The 18,784-nt window shown below is 37.0% G+C and overlaps 1 protein-coding gene across 1 annotated transcript in view; it reads left to right on the top strand.

The window, feature by feature from the left end:
• The window catches only part of NCAPG (non-SMC condensin I complex subunit G), a 48,260-nt gene that overhangs the window by 26,783 nt on the left and 2,693 nt on the right, over window positions 1-18,784 (top strand). The window contains exons 13-19 of the mRNA XM_029948270.1: window positions 1,670-1,789; window positions 8,560-8,778; window positions 13,075-13,256; window positions 13,523-13,697; window positions 16,370-16,531; window positions 17,012-17,150; window positions 17,521-17,607. Of these exons, the coding sequence (XP_029804130.1) occupies window positions 1,670-1,789; window positions 8,560-8,778; window positions 13,075-13,256; window positions 13,523-13,697; window positions 16,370-16,531; window positions 17,012-17,150; window positions 17,521-17,607 (1,084 nt within the window). The remainder of the gene's footprint in view (window positions 1-1,669; window positions 1,790-8,559; window positions 8,779-13,074; window positions 13,257-13,522; window positions 13,698-16,369; window positions 16,532-17,011; window positions 17,151-17,520; window positions 17,608-18,784) is intronic.

Here is an 18,784-nt window from a genome sequence, read left to right as displayed (position 1 = left end):
TGAAGCAAGTATCTTTAGTGAAAAGTAGTAGTTTTAAAGTTCTACTTGTATACTTTGGTCCTGTTGCAAGAGAATGGTAAACTATGGTATAGTTACACAATTGGAGTAGTAAATATGAAGACTCCACATGTTGGAGAAGATACACAATTTTGAGTGAAGAAAACACAAAATTGAATAGTCATAATAATTTTAAGTGTACAAAGACAATTTATGTCCAAAGATTGCAGGAAGGGGTGCTCAGTTGATTAAATGACTGACACTGGCTCAGGTCATGATCTCAAGGTTCGTGAGTTCGAGCTCCATGTCACATCTACTATATACTAAATGCCAATGATAGAGTGTACACGGTATATAATACCTATATAGACTGCCCTTGTGGATCTTCTGGTCTAGTGAGGGGGTACATCATAAACAAGTGGAAGGTTTTGCCATTGGTAATTGCTATGAAGAAGAGCTGTAAGGTCATAACGTGGACTTAAAATATGGGATTTGCTCTATTCAGGGAAGGTGACCAAAATCTGATGTTTGAGTAGACATTAACTATGTGAAAAGGGGAGGGAAGAATGTTCTAGATGTCCTCTCTCCAACATGGTTGCAGCCAGCCACATGTGGCTCTTCAAAACCTGTGGCTAGGGGCTCCTGGGTGGCTCAGTTGGTTAAGTGTCCACCTCCGCTCAGGTCATGATCTCACAGTTGGTGAGTTCAAGCTCTGCATCTGCTGTCTGCCGTCAGTGCAGAGCCCACTTCATATCCTCTGTCCCGCTCTTTCTCTTGTCTCTCTCAAAAGTAACATTAAAAAAAAAAAAAAGAAACCTGTGGGTATTAACAATTAGTACAAACTGGATGTGTTGTGTCACAATACATTGGATTTTGAAGACTTAGTAAAACAGCACAATGTAGATTATCTGAAAATTTTTTTTGGTTTATTTATTTTGAGAGAGTGAGAGAGTGCAAGAGTGAGCAAGTAAGGGAGGGACAGAGAGACAGAGGGAGAGAATCCCAAACAGGTGTCACACTGTCAGCGTGGAACCTGATACAGGGCTCACATTCATGAACCATGCGATTATGACCTGAGCCGAAATCAGGAGTCGGACACTTGACTGACTGAGCCACCCAGGTACCCCCTCGATTTTTTAATATTGATTACATGTTGTAATGTTAATATTTTGGTTATATTGAGAACAATAAAATGTATTAAAATTAGTTTCACGTTTCCTTTTAATGTGCCTACTAGAAAATTTAAAATGACCTATGACTTACATTATATTTCTGTTGAAAAGCACTGAATGGAAGGTATCAAAATCAGACCATTGTTAAGCAAAGAGCAAGGGGTAGCATGATATAAGACAATACTAAGAAAGACCATATAACGAGACATATGTCATGTAAGGAGTTTTATCTTTGTTCTATGAGCATTGGGAAGCCATTTAGTCACATTTAGTAGGGGGAGCTTGCTCATGATCAGATTGTATTTCACTCTGGCTATATTCTTCTGTTTTAGCAATTTAACATTTACCTTTTTTTAAATCTGAAAATTGACTTAGACAATATGGATAAGAAGTTGATCTATGAAATCATACAGAAATTACCTCATTGACCATGTTTTTAATAATACTGTTAGAAATTTCTTTTCCTGACCAAAATTATTTTAATGTCTGATTCCTTTTAGATTCTTCCTGGAATAGTAAGTGTTCATCCTGTAGTAAGGAATCTGGCTGTTTTATGCTTGGGATGCTGTGGACTACAGAATCAGGATTTTGCAAGTAAACACTTCATATTATTATTGCAGGTAGGATTTATCTTGTGACAAAATCTTGACTATATTTTCTGAAAATAAATATTCAGAATCTGTTGTGATAATATGAGTGCTCTAAATTTAATCTGTTCCAGGGCTTATTGATGACAGTGACTATTATGGATGACTTTAAGGGATTCTTGTCTTTTTTTTTTTTTAATATTTATTTTTGAGAGAGAGAGAGAGTGTGTGAGCAGGGTAGTGGCAGAGAAAGGGAGACACAGAATCAGAAGCAGGCTCATGGCTCAAGGCTCTGAGCGGTCAGCACAGAGCCTGACACAGGGCTGGAACCCACAAACTGTGAGATCAGGACTTGAGCCAAAGTTGAACCATTAACTGACTGAGCTATCCAGGTGCCCCTAGGGACTCTGATTTTTATCTTTAATTTCTTTCTTATTAAAGTTGAGAAAAGATGAAATGTCAGTTATTTAAAGTATGTTTTAAGTTAATTGTATAGCAAATTTTTGTTGAGTATGATATGCCCAACATTATTCTAGGCTTAGGAAAAAATAAGATGGGTAATGAAAATAAGATAAAAGTTGCTATTTTAATGGAGCTTACATTTTAGAAGAGGAGACATACAATGAAAAATAGCATGAATAATTGAAAAAAAATAAAGCAAAGAAGGAGAGTAAGGAGTGGAAATAGGCAGAAGGATCTGTTTGGTCAAGAAAGACCTGACTAATAAATTGAAAATTGGGCCAATGCCAGGAAAGTTGGAGAATGAACATTATAGACATCTGAGTAAGTTGTTTCTGAGGAGAGGGAAGAGCAGGGAAAAGGGGCCCTGAAGTGGGAGTTGATTTCACACGGTCCAGGAGCAGGGTAGCTAGGGCTAGGGTGGACTGAGCAAAGAGGAGAATGGTAGGAGAAAGGATTTGCAGATAATAGGATGTACATGTCTTCTGGGGACTTGGCAGACTTCATAGTGAGTGAAATGGTAAAGAATTGGAGGATTTTGAGTTCCAGGATTATTATGATCTGACTGGATATACTGCTGATGTAGACCAGGAGTTGGCTTACCTTTCCTATAAAGGGCTAGAGAGTAAATATGTTTTACTCTGCAGCCCATATGGTATGTCTCAACTACTATGTGGTGCAGGTGTGAAAACAGCCATGGCAATATATAAATGAATTTGTTTGGCTGTAATTTTATAAAAATTTATTTATGGACACTAAAGTTTGAATTTTACACAATTTTTACATGTAATGAAATTAATGTTTTAATCATTTAAAGATGTGCGACTGTTCTCAACTTGAAGGCTATGCAAAAACAGGCAGCAGACTGGATTTGACCCCTTACCCATAGTTTGCAGGTCTCTAATATTAACTCTAGGGGTGCAAGTATGGAAGCAGAGATACTCATTGGGAGGGTATTCCCATAACCCAGGAAGGAGATGATGATGGCTTGGACCAGTGTTCAGGTGGTTACTGGGTCTTGAAAAATGTTGGTAATCTAAGTTTGAAAATGACAGCTCTAGAATTTGCTGATGAGTCTGGTGTGGCATATGAAAGAAAGAAACTGAAGATAACCAAGAATTTTAGTCAAAATAATTGGAAAGATAGACTGCCCTTTCGTTTGATGGGGAAAACAGGAACAGGCTTTATGGCAGGTGGATGAGATAAGGAGTTCGATTTTGGGTGTGGTGAGTTTGAAGTTTGAGTTGCAGATGGATGTATTGAGTAGGCAGTTGTATGTGAGTTTGGAGATAGGAGGGACATGCAAGCTGGAGAGAGGGATCTAAGACTTTAGAATAGTATCCAGTGCTTAGAGACTGGATGTTAGCTGAGGGATGAATGTAGAATGAGTAGCGATCTCGACTTTGTAGTTCCCTAGGGCTTAGGTACCATTTAAAGGAAGGGGAGGTAAAGAGGAACCAGTAAAGACTAAGGTGAAGTAGACAGTAGGAGGAGAGTGTGATATCCTAGAAGGCAAGTGAAGATGTTATTTTATAAGGGCTAACCCCTCCTAACTGTTCATTGTTGGTGACAGGTTGATAAGGTTTTAAAATTGACCATTTGGTGCAAATAAGGAAATATTTGGTGACTTTTATGAGAATAGCTTATTTATAGGGGGCAAAGCTTTCTTGGACTGGGCTGAGAGAGAATTATGGTAGGGGAATTGAGGATAGCCAGTGTAGACTACTCTTTCAAGATTTTATTTTTGTTAGCACTAATAGAAATGGGGAGGTAGCAAGAGCAGGGCATAGGATAAAAAGAGTTTTGGTTTTTTTTTTTTAAGTATTTATTTTGAGAAACAGAGAGCATGTCTGTGACCTGGAGAGGTACAGAGAGAGGGAGAGAATCCCAAGCATGTCCTGCTCTGTGAACACAGAGCCAGATGTAGGGCTGGATCCCACAAACCATGAGATCATGACCTGAGCTGAAACCAGGAGTCGTATGCTTAACTGACTGAGCCACCTTGGTGCTCCAAGAGATTTTTGGTTTTAATTTTTTTTAAGATCAAGAAAGTTACAGTATGTTTGTAATACTAAGGACAATGGCCCAGTTGAGAGGAAAAATTGATAATATAGGGAAGAGAAGGCAGTTGCTGGAGTGCTATTGAGTAGACAGGAAGGGATGGAATAGAGTGTACTAATGGACTACAACTCCTTGGGACATCTGTCTTTAACATTTGGGGCTGGCTTAACTTCAAATATATACCTCCCTCCATTTCCCATATAAAAAGACAATGTGATTCATATAGCATCTGGTGTTCCCAAAAGGAGCTTTAGTGCAGATTGCTTGCCAACAGGTACATGGGAATGCTGTGTGTGCTCAATTTGAAAATAACATGTGACAACACAGATCGTCATTTTCACGAAAAGATTATATTAAAAGACTAAACTCCATCAATAGTAGAATATTCCCTCAGCAAGAAACCCTTATCTTGGAGCATCTCTTAATGTTGCAATCACATTACCAGGAAAACGAAAGCATACAATTAAAAAGAACTTGGGGAGGTCATGTGTTCTGGAAATGGCTAAATTGTGGCTTGTATCAAAGGAAGAAAATTAAAATCATACTTAACATCAAAAGATAGTCATAAGAAATTTCAGGGTTTTGTGTTAGTTTCCTTTTTTGGAACATTTGGCATCTGATCCATTTAATGTGCAGTGGTGAAATTACTGTTGCTGTTTTGTTTATATTCTATGCTACTGTTGTCACAGAAAAATTTCTGTTATTGGATCCCTTTGGAAACTTAATGTCACTATTATCTTTAAAATGATGTGAAGTTCTTTTCTCAAAAAAACTGAAAGAAAAATATTGGTACTTTATCCAGATGAATCCTTTATAGTGCTTGGCCGTATATGTGGTTTTGCTCCAACATGCAGAGTGAATCTCCATGTATAGCATTCTTTTTACATCAGCAGGTATTGGCATCAGTGATTCTTCTAGTAATTCTCAAGAAAGTCTTGTTTACTACTGTGAAATTTTATGGCTTTATAGATATCCAGGGAATAAAATCCTGTATTTTCAAAGAGGTTTTGCTAAGAAATTAGTGTACAATAAATTCTCTTTCCTGCCTTCTAGAATATGGGTCTTGTACTAGATTGACCTCTGGTCATCACTTTTTTTTAAGTGGAAGAAAAATCTTATTAGAATGTTTAATAGTGAACGATTCATTTATGTGTAGTTAAGTAGTATTTTTTATTTTATTTTTGCTCTAAAAATGGGATAAAACATTAAGATGTTGTATATACCATTAAGAATGCTGCTGAAAAATTTAAGTTCTAGTCAGGCTGTGTCGTGTCCCGCCCCGGCCAGGAGGGCGGAAAATCCTTGCGGGTTCTTGATCCTGAGGGAGGGAGAGAAAGGGCAGGAAAGGGCTCACAGAGAGTGAAGACAGACAAGCGATTTCTGATCAAGCCTCTTCGTTTATTAAGAAAATAATTCACTCTTACGTAGGATTTGGGGCGGGGAACTGACCCAGGTTGGTTGCCAGGTAACAGAGTCAAATGAATATTAGAGAAAGGGGAAAACCGGAACTGAAACTCTGGACACAGCATCAAAGAAGCGCCCAGATTAGCGCTGCATAAACCAAAATGCAGTTTTGATCTTTTGTTCACCTTGGCTTTTTTCATCTGGCTCAGTAGGACAGTTTCCGAAATCCTGAACCAGGAAATGCACTCTCCTAGCCTCCAGATGTAAATCTTGTTTTTTGGTTGCTCCCTGGAGAGCGATATCTCCTTGCCTGAGACAGCCAAAACTCGGAGGCTCCCAACAAGGCTGGAACTCTGATAGAGGAGATTGAAGGTAGACAGTTATGTAAAATTTCTAGTATGGCAGCAGAGGAAATACCATAGAACTTTCCCAAAAGATAATTCAGCTCACTTAATTTTTAAAGATGAAATGTGGATTTTGATCCTTTTAATTTTTGCATAATCTCAATAGTAAGTGTTGTGGTCATTTTAGCCCAAAGAAATGCAGTATGAATGTAATGCTTAAGAGTGGCCTAGACCATTCTGAAGTTATTTCATACTACCTCATCTTCCACTTGACAGAGAGAGCTTGATACTATTTGTTCTTATATGTAATTTTCTGCAGTGGAAAGGAATTTTCAAAATCAGGCAGGTGTGAAAGATAAATGCTGTATCTTATCAAGACCATTTCACAATTTTACTCTCTTCCAAATCAAACCAGTCAACAGAATAGCCTTGTCATGGAATTAAAGTTTTAATGAATTAGAGTTTGCTTTTTTTTTTTAAGTATAAACAGCTGTCATCTCTAAACTTTTTTCAAGGACTAGCTATTAGTATTTGCCTGAAAAATAGATATAATTTTTTTGTTAACTGCAAATGGTTTTGATTGATAACTGGGTTCAAATGCAGTAAAATAAATTATATGTATAATTTTGCCTGTATTATTTTTTCTTTAACGTTCATTTATTTTTGAGATAGAGACAGAGCATGAGTGGGGAAGGAGCAGAGAGAGAGACACAGAATCTGAAACAAGCTCCAGGCTCCGAGCTGTCAGTCCAGAGTCCAACGCGGGGCCCAAACCCACAAACCGTGAGGATCATGACCCGAACTAAAGTCGGATGCTCAACTGACTGAGCCACCCAGGCGCCCCTTACCTGTATTTTTTGGCATGTTTTTTTCTGAGGTGGGGTTTTAAGCTTTTATCAGGTCCTTAAAATGGTTCATGATCAAAAGTGGTTAACCACTGAATAAATTCATTTGTTTTTATTAAGTTATTTTTAGGGCTGTTGTTAGAAGATTTTAGATTAAGGGAAAATAGCTTTCTTTTAGGAGTAAGAAATCAGTTTTTTTTAATCAAGTTTTAGTAATAAAAATTGATTGAAGACGTATACACACACACTTGTAGGCAGGAGAAGGAAATTATTTCATTTTAAAGTCTCTCTTAGATAAATATTCAGTATTGAGAACTATCACTAGCTGTAAGGGACTGAGAAGGGCAAGGAGAACCAAGCTGCTGCTGAAAGAGTAGCATATTTAGAATTCCTAGAGAACAGTCATGAAAACTCCATTTGGCTTTGGCAGATATGTAGGTCCTATCGTAATAGATATATTCTTGAAATTTCTTTCAAAGTTTTGAGCTATTTTTCTCAGTTCACTAACTTGACCAACTGGCAGATAATTTTCATTCATTCTAGAGAAAGGCTAGACTGCGTAGCCAACGAATATATCCGTGTCCACAATTTAAGTGCATTAATGAATATAATAAATCTCTTCATAATAGGAATATTTGGCTCTTTTTCATGGCTTTGAAATTTGGTATAGAGGAATTCGGTGTTCTTAACTTAGGAGAGACTCCTACAAACTGCTGAGTTTTATGGTTCACCTTCTTTTATAACGGAGTCCAGGTCATTGAGAACTGAGTTCACTTTTAATGAATTCTGAATTTACTGAGCTAATAAGAGACAATTTTATCTTCAGTGAAGCTTGATAGCTTAGAAGAGTTGTAAGAGTACTGTGTTTTTAATGAATGCTTTTCATTGCTTAGAATGTAATGTTTTTGTCTTTAAATAGATGGCCCAAAACAATCTCAGTTTAACTCAACAGTTTTTCTAGATCTTAAGAAAAAATGAATATATATATATATTCATTCTTTTTTTTTTTTTTTTAAGTTGTATTTTGAGAGCCAGAGAAAGCAGATGAGGGGAGGAAGGAGTGAGGATGCGGAGCCTGATGCGGGGCTTGAGCTCACAAACCATGAGCTCATGACCCTAGCTGAAACTAGAAACCACGGATGCTTTACCAACTGAGCCACCCAGGTCCCCCCATTCGTTTTCAAATAAAAGGAACTAATAATATAATTCGGCCCGACTCTAGTTCTAGGAAGTTTGAAGGTGAACTTTTTCTGAATGAAATAGAAGTCTAAATGTTATGGTATGGGGTGCCTGGGTGGTCCAGTTGGTTAAGCATCTGGCACTTGATAGCGGCTTAGGTCACAATCCCAGGGTCGTGGGATTGAGGATCAAGTCGGGTTCCATACTAAGTGTGGAGCCTGCTTAAGATCCTTTCTCCTTCTGCTCCTTCCCCCAACTAGCACGTGCACTTTCTGTCTCACTCTCTAAATAATTTTATTTGTTATTTATGTGAAAAATGGTATGGTACAAATAAATAAAAATAATGACTTTAAAATGAAAATTTTAATCTTAGAAAAATGGCATTTTGTGTGGACTTGACTGTTGAAATTAGACTAAGAGAAAATAAGGTACATGTTAATTTTATGCAGCATAAACAGACTGAAAAGTTTACTGAATTTACTTTTTTTTGATGGGGGATGTTTTAATTTAGGTTTTACAAATTGATGATGTGACAATAAAAATAAGTGCTTTAAAGGCAATCTTTGACCAACTGATGACATTTGGGATTGAACCTTTTAAAACTAAAAAAATCAAAGCCCTTCAAAGTGAACATGCAGAAATAAACACTGATGGAGACCAGGAGTTAAAAGAAGCTGAAGAAGAAGCCAAGAATGTTCTGAAACTCCTTTCTGATTTCTTAGATAGTGAGGTAAGATATAATCATAGCCCTGTTATTAGGAAATTTTTTTATTGTGTATATGTTTATGTTCTTTATTTCTTTTAGTGTGGAGCTTAAATTTGACCAACATTTAAAACTTTTGCCTTTTAAATAAATCAAGTCCCACTTCCATTACTGATAGACTGCATTTCTCACCCTCAGATTGCATGTGCAGAGTTGTTTTTTTAATTTAAAAATTTTTTCGTTTTAATGCTTATTTTTCAGAAAGAGTGCAAGCTGGGGAGGGCCAGAGAGAGAGTGAGACACAATCTGAAGCAAGCTCCAGGCTCTGAGCTGTCAGCACAGAACCTGATGCGGGGCTCAAACTCACAAACCATGAGATCATGACTTGAGCCAAAGTCAGATGCTTAACCGACTGAGCCAACCAAGAGCCCCTACAGAGTTTGGAAGTATAAACAAAAATGACTATTAGAGGGGGTTCAATTTTTTTTTTCCTTTTCCCCTGCCTTTGTGATTTATGACTTAAAGTTTTACCCCCAAGAGTCTTAAATAATTTAATGTAATTTTACATTGGGTCAGTGGAAGTTCTGAGATAAGGTATGGGATTAGATCCTTTTCCTTAAGGTGTTCTTCAACTACATTTTTATAATATAAATAATTTAAAAATTTTAATATTTTTCTATTGAGGGGGAAGTGATAAACAATTTTAAAGTGGACAGTTGATTGGCATTTAGTACATCCACAATGTACTGCAACTGCCACCTCTGTCTAATTTTTAAAACATTTTCATTATCCTAAAAGGAAACTGGATCCATTGAGCAGTTGCTCCCTGTTTCGTTTCCTGCCAGCTCCTGACAGTCACCAGTATGCATTTTGTCTCTGTCAGTTTAACTAGTCTAGATGCCTATTATAAATGGAATTGTATAGTGTATGACTTTGTCTCTGCGTTCTTTCATTTAGCTAATTTTCAAGGCTCCTCCATGTTGTAGCTTGTATTGGTACTTTATTCCTTCTTATGGCAGCACAGTCTGTCATTTTATGTATGTACCACAATTTGTTTAGCCATTCATCCATTGAAAGATATTTGGGCTATTTCCACAGTTTGACAATCACGTATAGTGCTGTTATGAACATGCACAGACATGTATTTGTTTTCTGGAATCTCCAGTATACTGTGGAATCGCAATGGTTAAGACAAGCATCTTTTGGGGTTCCTGGGTAGCTCAGTGGAGCATCTGACTTTTGATTTCGGTTCAGGTCATGATCCCAGGCTAATGGGATTGAGCCTCATGGTGGGCCCCTTGCTGAGTTTAAGATTCCCTCTCTCGCTCTCTCGCCTTCTCTCCCCCCCCCCCCACTCCCTCTCCCTAAAAGCAAAACAAAAACAAGCATCTTTGTTTTGTCTCTGATCTTAGGAGGAACTTTTTCAGTCTTTAACTATTGAGTATTGTGAATTCTTTATAAATGATCTTTATCATTTTGAGAAAGTTTCCTTCTACTGTGCTTATTTTGTTTTGTTTTTATGATGAAAGCATGTTTCTACATCAGTTCAGATGCTCATGTGGGTTTTTGTTCCTTTATTGATATATGTATTATGTTGCGTGATTTTTTTTTATATAACAACTCTTACATTCTTGGAAAAAATCCCATTTGGTTATGGTGTATATGGTGTATAATTTTTTAATATGTTGGATTTGGTTTGGTAGCATTTTGTTCAATATTTTATGTCTGTATTCATAAGAGAAATTGGGCTGTAGTTGTCTTGCATTGTCTTTGCCAGGCTTTGATGTCAGGATAATATTAACTTCATTTATTGAGTTAGGAATTGTTTGCTCCTCTTCTATTTATTGGAAGACTTTAAGAAGATTGGCGTTAATTCTTCAACTCCTTGGTGGGATTTACCTGTAAAGACATCTAGTGTTGGACTTTTCTCCTGGGGAAGTTTCTAATGACTTATTCAATCTGGGTATTGTTAGAGGACTATTTGGATTTTCTGTTTCTACTAAGTTTTGGTAATTTGTCTTTCAAGGAAATTGTCCGTTTCATCTAAGTTATTTAATTTTTTGATTGGCAATTCATAGTATTTTCTTATAATTCTTTTTATTACTGTAAGTTCAGCTGTGATGTTCCCACTTTCATTTCTGATTTCAGTTATTTGCATCTTTTTTTTTTTTTAAGTTTATTTTGAGAGAAAGTGCATGTGCACATGCTTTCATGTGCAAGTGGGGTAGGGGTCCAGAGAAGGGGAGAAAGAGAATCCCAAACAGGCTGTCTTCCCAGAGCCTGACGCTGGACTCTAACCCATGAACTGTGAGATCATGACCTGAACCAAAATCAAAAGTAAGACAATTAACTAATTCAGCCCCAAAAGGTGCCCCCCCTTTTTTAAAATGTAAGCATTTACTGCTATAAATTTCCCTATGTGCACTGCTTTTGTTGCACTTCATAAGTTTTAGTTTTTTGTATTTTCATTTTAGTACATCTCTTAAGTATTTTCTAAATTCCCTTTTGATGTCTTCTTTGACTCCTTGGTGTGTGAAAAGAGTGTATTGTGTCCGTGTTTGTAAATTTTACAGGTTCCTTCTGTTATCACTGTGTAGCCGTATTCTGTGGTGGTTTGGGAATAGTCCTGGTACCTTGGTCTCTTTCTGGCTAAACTTGATTCTCTAACTTTGACTTTATTTTGTTAATTTTTTGTCCTCAACGCTAAAAAATTCTTGGTTCACTTCACTGCCCTCTGGTCCATAATAAGCATCTTTTACATGCTTTAAACACTTAACAGTTCTGTCCCATTTCAAAATTCTGACATTCAGCTTTAGATGGATTATTATTGCTATAAGGAACGTATGTCATAGTTTATTTAACATTTTATTTATTTATTTTTTAGGGAAAGAGAGAGCTTGAGTGAGGGAGAGGGCCAGAGAGAGAGGATCCCAAGCAGGCCTAGTGCAGAGCCCAGTGTGGGGCTCGATCTCACGAACCATGAGGTCATGAGCGAAGCCAAAACTAAGAACTGGGTGTTTGACTGACTGATTTCACCCTGGCACCCCCACAGTTTTTTTAACATTTTACAAAGATGGGGAGCATGCAGCCTTTGGAGTTGTAGACTTGTGGATTTGTGTTCTGGTTGCATATGTGTAAATCTTCAGTAACGTGTTTATGGTTTCTGGCCTTTTATTCTCCTATTCAGTGGATAGTTCTTTTAAATAAGTCAGCAAATACTTGATAGTTATGTGCTAGTCGTATTTTCTTGACATTACAGGGCTGAGTGGAACCAAGTCTCTGCCCTCTCAAGTTGTGAGGCCTAAATTAGTGTGTGGAAAGCACATGCTAGTGCCTTAGCACTTATTAATCTTATTGACCTCTAAATCTTATTTTTGAGTTTTTTTGAAAGAGTTCTTATATTTGCTCATTCCAGTTTTTTTTATTTTTTTATTTTTATTTCTCCCTAGTTTAGATTTGTTTTAAATTCATGGATTATAATCTCTAAAGTCTCATTTAAATCTTATTTCTCCACCATTCTCAAAACCTTCAGTGGTTCCATATCCTGCCTCAGTAAGGTTGAATTTTTTACTTGATTTTTAAGATTCTGGAATGTGCTCACTGAGCAAACCTTTATTCATCAGAAATAATAAATAATAACTGATATTTGTTGAGGATTTATTATGTGGATAGTACTTATAAAGAATTTTATTTGTAGTATTTCTCTGTCCTTGTGATCCTAATGTTGTTATCCTTTTTTTATATGGAAAAAGTGGGGTACAAAGAAATAGGGACAGGATCATGCAGCTGGGAAGTGTCAGAGGCATGACTTTCACTCAGTCTCAATAATTAGTACTTTTTGTTATCCCTCTTGGATGCCTGTACCTCCATTTGAATACCACTATATCTTTTCCATTTTCTTTTCTAAGTTTGTTTCTGTTACTCTTTCTAGAAATTCCTTTTTCCACCAGTACACCTGTTCACATTTCCCCTTCATTCAAACATGATGCCATCCTACCTCTGAGTTTCTGTTTACAGGCCACTTTCCTCTGATGGAAGGATCATTGCTGAGTGTTTTCTAGATCTTACATCATGATAAGCATGTAATACGTAATGTTTGGCATTTCACAGTGTTTAAAAGACCTTTTGATTCTTCTGAAGAATTTTAAGGGAGTTGAAGTTTTCTTAGCTACCCTAATTATTTGTCACATAGCCTTAACCTAAAAGGGAGATCTACAATCTTTTTATGTGTCTCTAACAAATATATAGTATGAGTGGTTTGTTGATTATTCACAGAAAGATACAAATAAAAATATTGCTTTTAAGAAAAGTCATTTTTACTAGGTGTCTGAACTCAGGACAGGAGCGGCAGAAGGACTAGCCAAGCTGATGTTCTCAGGGCTTTTGGTCAGCGGCAGGATTCTTTCTCGCCTTGTCTTGTTATGGTACAATCCTGTTACCGAAGAGGATGTGCGACTGCGACATTGCCTAGGCGTGTTCTTCCCCGTGTTTGCTTATGCGAGCAGGTATTTAGTTATATTGATAAATCAGAATCTGACTTGAAGTTAAATTCAGGCTCCCCGTGAGTCATATCTGTAATATAATTTTGTTGTGTTTTTTCTTCAGTGGTTTGTGATGAAAATGAGGAGAACTTATCTAGATTTTGTTTACCTGAATTATTTCTCTTTTCTAGATGAAAATATACTGTATCTTGATGGGGTGAATTTTATACATTTTTGGAGGATCACATGCTTTTTCTTTGCCAACATACTTTCGAATTGATTTTCAATAGGACGAATCAGGAATGTTTTGAAGAAGCCTTTCTTCCAACTTTGCAAACACTGGCCAGTGCCCCTGCGTCTTCTCCTCTAGCTGAAATAGATATCACTAATGTTGCCGAGTTACTTGTCGATTTGACCAGACCAAGTGAATTAAATCCTCAGGCCAAGAATTCACAAGACTATCAGGTGGGTAAGTTGGTCTGTGGATGGTAAGGATGATGACTATGATGCAGGTCACTGTTGTTTTGGTAAAATAACTTTTTATTTTAGGTTCTTTGACATAAAAGCCACATTTTGATCTTGAGATTTCTTTTGTTCAAAAAAAAACATTTTTTTAATGTTGTTCATTTTTGAGAGACAGAATGAGCAGGGGAGGGGCAAAGAAAGAGAAGGAGACACAGAATCTGAAGCAGTCTCCAGGCTCTGAGATAACAGCACAGAGCGTGATGTGGGGCTTGAACCCATGAACCTTGAGATCAGGACCTGAGCTGAAGTCAGACGCTTAACTGACTGAGCCACCCAGGCGCCCTTAGAGATTTCTGGTCTCTAGGCATCCTTAGTGATATCTGTTATGGTGGCACATAACACAAAGCAAGAAAAAGACCTTTTACTGGGGGGCCTGGGGGGCTCAGTCTTTAAGCGTCCAACTCTTGGTTTTGGCTCAGGTCATGATTTCCTGTTTCGTGAGTTCAAGCCCTGCATCGGGCTCCATGCTGACAATGGGGAGGCTGCTTGGGATTCTCTCCCTCTCTCTTTGTCCCTCCCCCATTCACTATCTCTGTCTCTCTCAAAATGAATAAATAAATTTTTTAAAAAATTAGTAATAAAAAGACCTTTTGGGAAATGTGGTCAGAATCCTATAAAGATAGAAATTATCAACGCTAACATTTTTGCTACTGAAAAGAATTTGCCAAAATTTCATCACTCTCACTATCCTGTCCTGACCACTGTAGTGCTGGCTATTAAACATTCTGAAAAACATCCTGTTTATCTAGGACTCAATTTAAATTGAGTCTTTAAATATTATCTTATCTACTGTGTTTCTGAAACAGGGAAGAACTCAAAGAATGAAGGTCACCTCAAGTTTATTTTTATTTTTATTTATTTACTTACTTTATTTTCATTTTCATTTTTATATTTTTTAGAGAGACAGAGTATGAACAGGGGTGAGGGGTAGAGGGAGAGAGAATCCCAAGCGTGATGTGGGGCATGATGCCATGACCCTGGAGTCATGACCTGAGCTGAAATCAAGAGTTAGATGCTCAACTGGCTGAGCCACACAGACTCCCCCTATTTTTGTTTTTAATTCGAAGAAGATAATTTAGCTACAGACTGTCCTGTGAATTAAACTTAAGCTGGGTTTTTAATCCTTTAACATCATTTTTTTAATGTTTATTTATTTTGAGACAGTGTGAACAGAGGAGGGAGGGAGAGGCAGAGACTGACTGACTATCCAAGCAGAGCCTGATGTGGGACTCCATCTCACAGACTGGGAGATCATGACCTAAGCTGAAACCAGGAGCCAAACAGATGCTAACTGACTGAGCCACCCAGCTGTCCCAATCCTTTAATGAGTCATTTAATCAAACTTATCATATTAAAAATTAATGTTATTAATGATTTCAGATGCCAGCTAATTCAGTTGAAAGTATTGCTTTTTTATTTTAATTGATATTTAGTATCCGCATACTCCTTTCAAGTCATTGAAAGATGTGATTGGAAAGATTGCAGAGAATATTAGGGTAAATATCAGGGTGGGTGGCAGAGCTCTAAGTGCTTTAGGACTTTAGAAGAAGGCAGGGTTTATGTTTGCTGGTGATGAGTATAGCATTACTAGTAAAATCTAAATACTTGTTAAGGTTTGTTGAGATTTGGGGAGTGGTTTGGGTAGGGAGAAAAAGACTTTCAGTAGAAGTGATTAAAGGCAGCTGGTTGTGCAAGTCCTGCAGGGGAACTGCGGAAGACTCACGCTGCCGGAGGAGCCGGAATGGCCCTGTCGAACGTTCAGGTAGGGGGTTTGGAGTTGGCTGTATTTGCTTTAACAACACAGGGCATATATTGAAAGGCTTAATGGGATGAAAGTTACCTAATAGATGAATTTGGTGGTCAGTGTTGTTACATAGGGTGAATTGGTGAGAAAAATAGAATATTATCTAAGAGAGCAGTTGGAAATATATAATTAAGAGAGAAAACCTTACAGAAAAAGAATAATAGCAACAGAAAGTAGAAATAATAGAAGCTGACATGAGAAAAGATTATGGGTATAAAAATCATGAAGAAAGAGTTTGGAGAGGCAAGGAAGATGGAGTCCCAGATAACTAGTATAGTATGGGTTACAGAAGACCTCCAAGAAGGCATTGACATCTTGCAATTGGAGAGCAAGGGAGGTAGGTTGGGGCAGAGGAAGAAGTTGAACTGTCCTCCAGTCTTAAAGCTCCAGCTCATCCCATAGGGAGTTCTAGAACTGGGAGGGTCCTTTGAGTGGTCCAGAACTGAGACAAGGCTGAGCTGTTGTGCCTGTATACCTTCCAGCCACCGAATGTGAAGCAAGAATGTGGCAGGGCCCCACTGTCTTCAGCCACCAGTTCTGCACGTGGCAGCTTTTAGCCTCCAGAACTCATGATGGCTGGAGGATGAATGCTTCAGTGTGAGGGGGCAGATCTTGATCCTGCGCCACAGCATCCTCTGTTAGAAAAGGGGGAGTGTAGTTTGCAAGGAGTATGTTAAACTTGGTTTTAGACATTTTGCTTTTGGGAGTATGGCAAGATAAGTAGTTGGAAATGCTTGTTAGATGTGTAGGAACTATATTATAATGGGACCACTTCCAATTTACAAAGCTTTTTCTCTTGATTTTCTAGGCCTTAACAGTTCATGACAATTTGGCTATAAAAATTTGCAATGAGATCTTAACATGTCCATGTTCTCCAGAAGTTCGGGTCTATACAAAAGCCTTGAGTTCTTTAGAACTCAGTAGCAATCTTGCTCAAGATCTTTTGATTCTGTTGAATGAGATTCTGGAGGTAAAGTAGTTTCTAATTACTCTTAATGTGTATACACTTTTTTTTTTTAATCAAAGTACACTTTATGTGGTTGTATTAAATTATACATACAAATTGTGTCAGATTGTACTTGCTCATTTAAAGTAATATTTCCTTCATAAATGTAATAGAGTTTTTTAAAATAGAATTTTTAAAATAGTTTTTTTAATGTTTATTTTTTAGAGAGAGAGAGAGGGAGGGTGATAAGAGTGTGAGCTGGGGGAGGGGCAGAGAAAGAGGGAGACACAGAATTAGAAGCAGGCTCCGAGCTGTCAGCACAGACCCCAACATGGGACTCAAATTCACAAACTGTGAGATCATAACCTGAGCATAAGTTCGACACTTACCTGACTGAGCCACCCAGGTGCCCCAAATGTTTCTAAGCTACTTGATAATCAGTATGTAGATTTTTGAGAGATTGGAAATGATGTATTAAAAACATGTTAATGTTCTCTATTATAGGAAGTAAAAGATAGGACATGTCTGAGAGCTCTGGAGAAAATCAAGATTCAGTTAGAAAAAGGAAATAAAGAGAATGGTGACCAAGTGATAGAAGCACAGGACACCACCACAAATGTGACTGTTTTTCAAATCGACGATGGTAATAACATACTAACCTGTGTCCTTTTCATTGTTATCGAAGCACATTTATTCTCTAGCATGTGGTTGGGTTTCAGAAATGAAAGAAAAATTTTTCTAATTAATTCCCTTGGAAGGCAGATTACTGATAAGTGTGTAGTCTACTTCCATAGGTTTTCTTATGTGTACATTTTTCGTCACATAACTGTACTACGAGATTTTGTTTGCTTTATAGTATTCACATTTCTTTGAAACACTGATTTATGATCATTTGCAATAGTTGTTAATGGTACTGGTTTTCATTTCTGTTTTATGAAAAATTGACTTTGAAAGACCATTTAAAATAATGACGTTTTTTTAAATTTACATTGTTGTATTATTTCCTTTACTAGAAAATAGTAAAGAAGCATATAGAACCCCTCTCAGGGATGTTAAAGCAACCGGAGCATCAAAATCCACTCAGCAGAAGACTAACAGAGGTAGTGTGTGGATTGTGTGTAATAAAGCTTTTCAATTTTGTTTTCCATTGATATACTCATTTTGCAAGTTTCCTTATTGATAAAGATTTTTAAATGTCTCAGGTATCCTTAACTTTATTTTCAGTTCTTTCAGTGGATATTTGGTTTTGCTCCATGTCTAAAAGAGATACCAGTGTTGCTCCAAAGGCTTTTTATTGAAAGAAATAGGATGCAGTGTATCATATTATAAAGGACTATTTGGGTTAAATTAAAATTTTTCTGTCAAATGATCATTGATGACTTTATATTAGCAGTTGTTGTATTCTCTCCTTTATAGATGTTAAGCAACTTTGTCCTTTTTTCCTTATAGGGCTTCTGTTTTCCTTTTTTCCCATTTTATTTCATAATTTCTCAACATAATTTATTTCCCAAGGAATATCCAACAATAGGGGCTTTGTTGGAATAAAGTAAATGTTGACTATCAAGGGATCACTTGGAGAAAATCTGAAATTCAAGATATTTTTATTATTTTATTATCAATACAAAAGCAGTTCATGCTTATTACAGAAGAATCAGAAGATACATGCAGCAAACTAATATAAAACACTAATACTCCTACCCACAAACCAACCATTATTTGAATTCTAAAAAAAAAAGTTTTTTGAGGCCCTTCCCTACACAGATTTAATTTTTTTCTAAGTGGAATCTGGCCATATATTTGTAGCCAATCAGTTATTTAATTGCTTACTGTTGGGTACTGTTCCAATGTAGTCCCATATTGTTGGATGTTGTCTTGGGGCTGGCTGCAAAATAAGCAAATATATAAGGTTTTGGAGAAAAACAGTACATCTCACATGAATAAATAGGGTATATAAATTTCAACCAAAGGTTCATACTGAGCAGTTTGATCAGATTATTATCATAAATGAGCATCACAGGCTAAGCTTTGTCTTCTTAACCTTGTAAATTTCCAGCAAGTAGCATTTTTGCAGCCTTCAGCATATTGTTAAAAGGTCTAGTGTTGACACTGAAAAATGTGTTAGAACTCGTATTTGAATTGGCCAGGTATGTGTTTGAATGTTTTCCAAGCCACTGTCTTACTCATTACAGTTCTCTTTCTATAGCACCTGTTACGGGCTTAAGCCTTTCCCGGCTTACCCTACTTTTCTAACCTTAATATTCATGTTTCTCCATACAT

This window comes from Suricata suricatta, chromosome 1 (genome assembly GCF_006229205.1).
Source record: "Suricata suricatta isolate VVHF042 chromosome 1, meerkat_22Aug2017_6uvM2_HiC, whole genome shotgun sequence".
Taxonomy (NCBI): Eukaryota; Metazoa; Chordata; class Mammalia; order Carnivora; family Herpestidae; genus Suricata; species Suricata suricatta.
The sequence above is the reverse complement of the archived record's forward strand: the minus strand, read 5'-3'. Positions and strand labels throughout refer to the sequence as shown.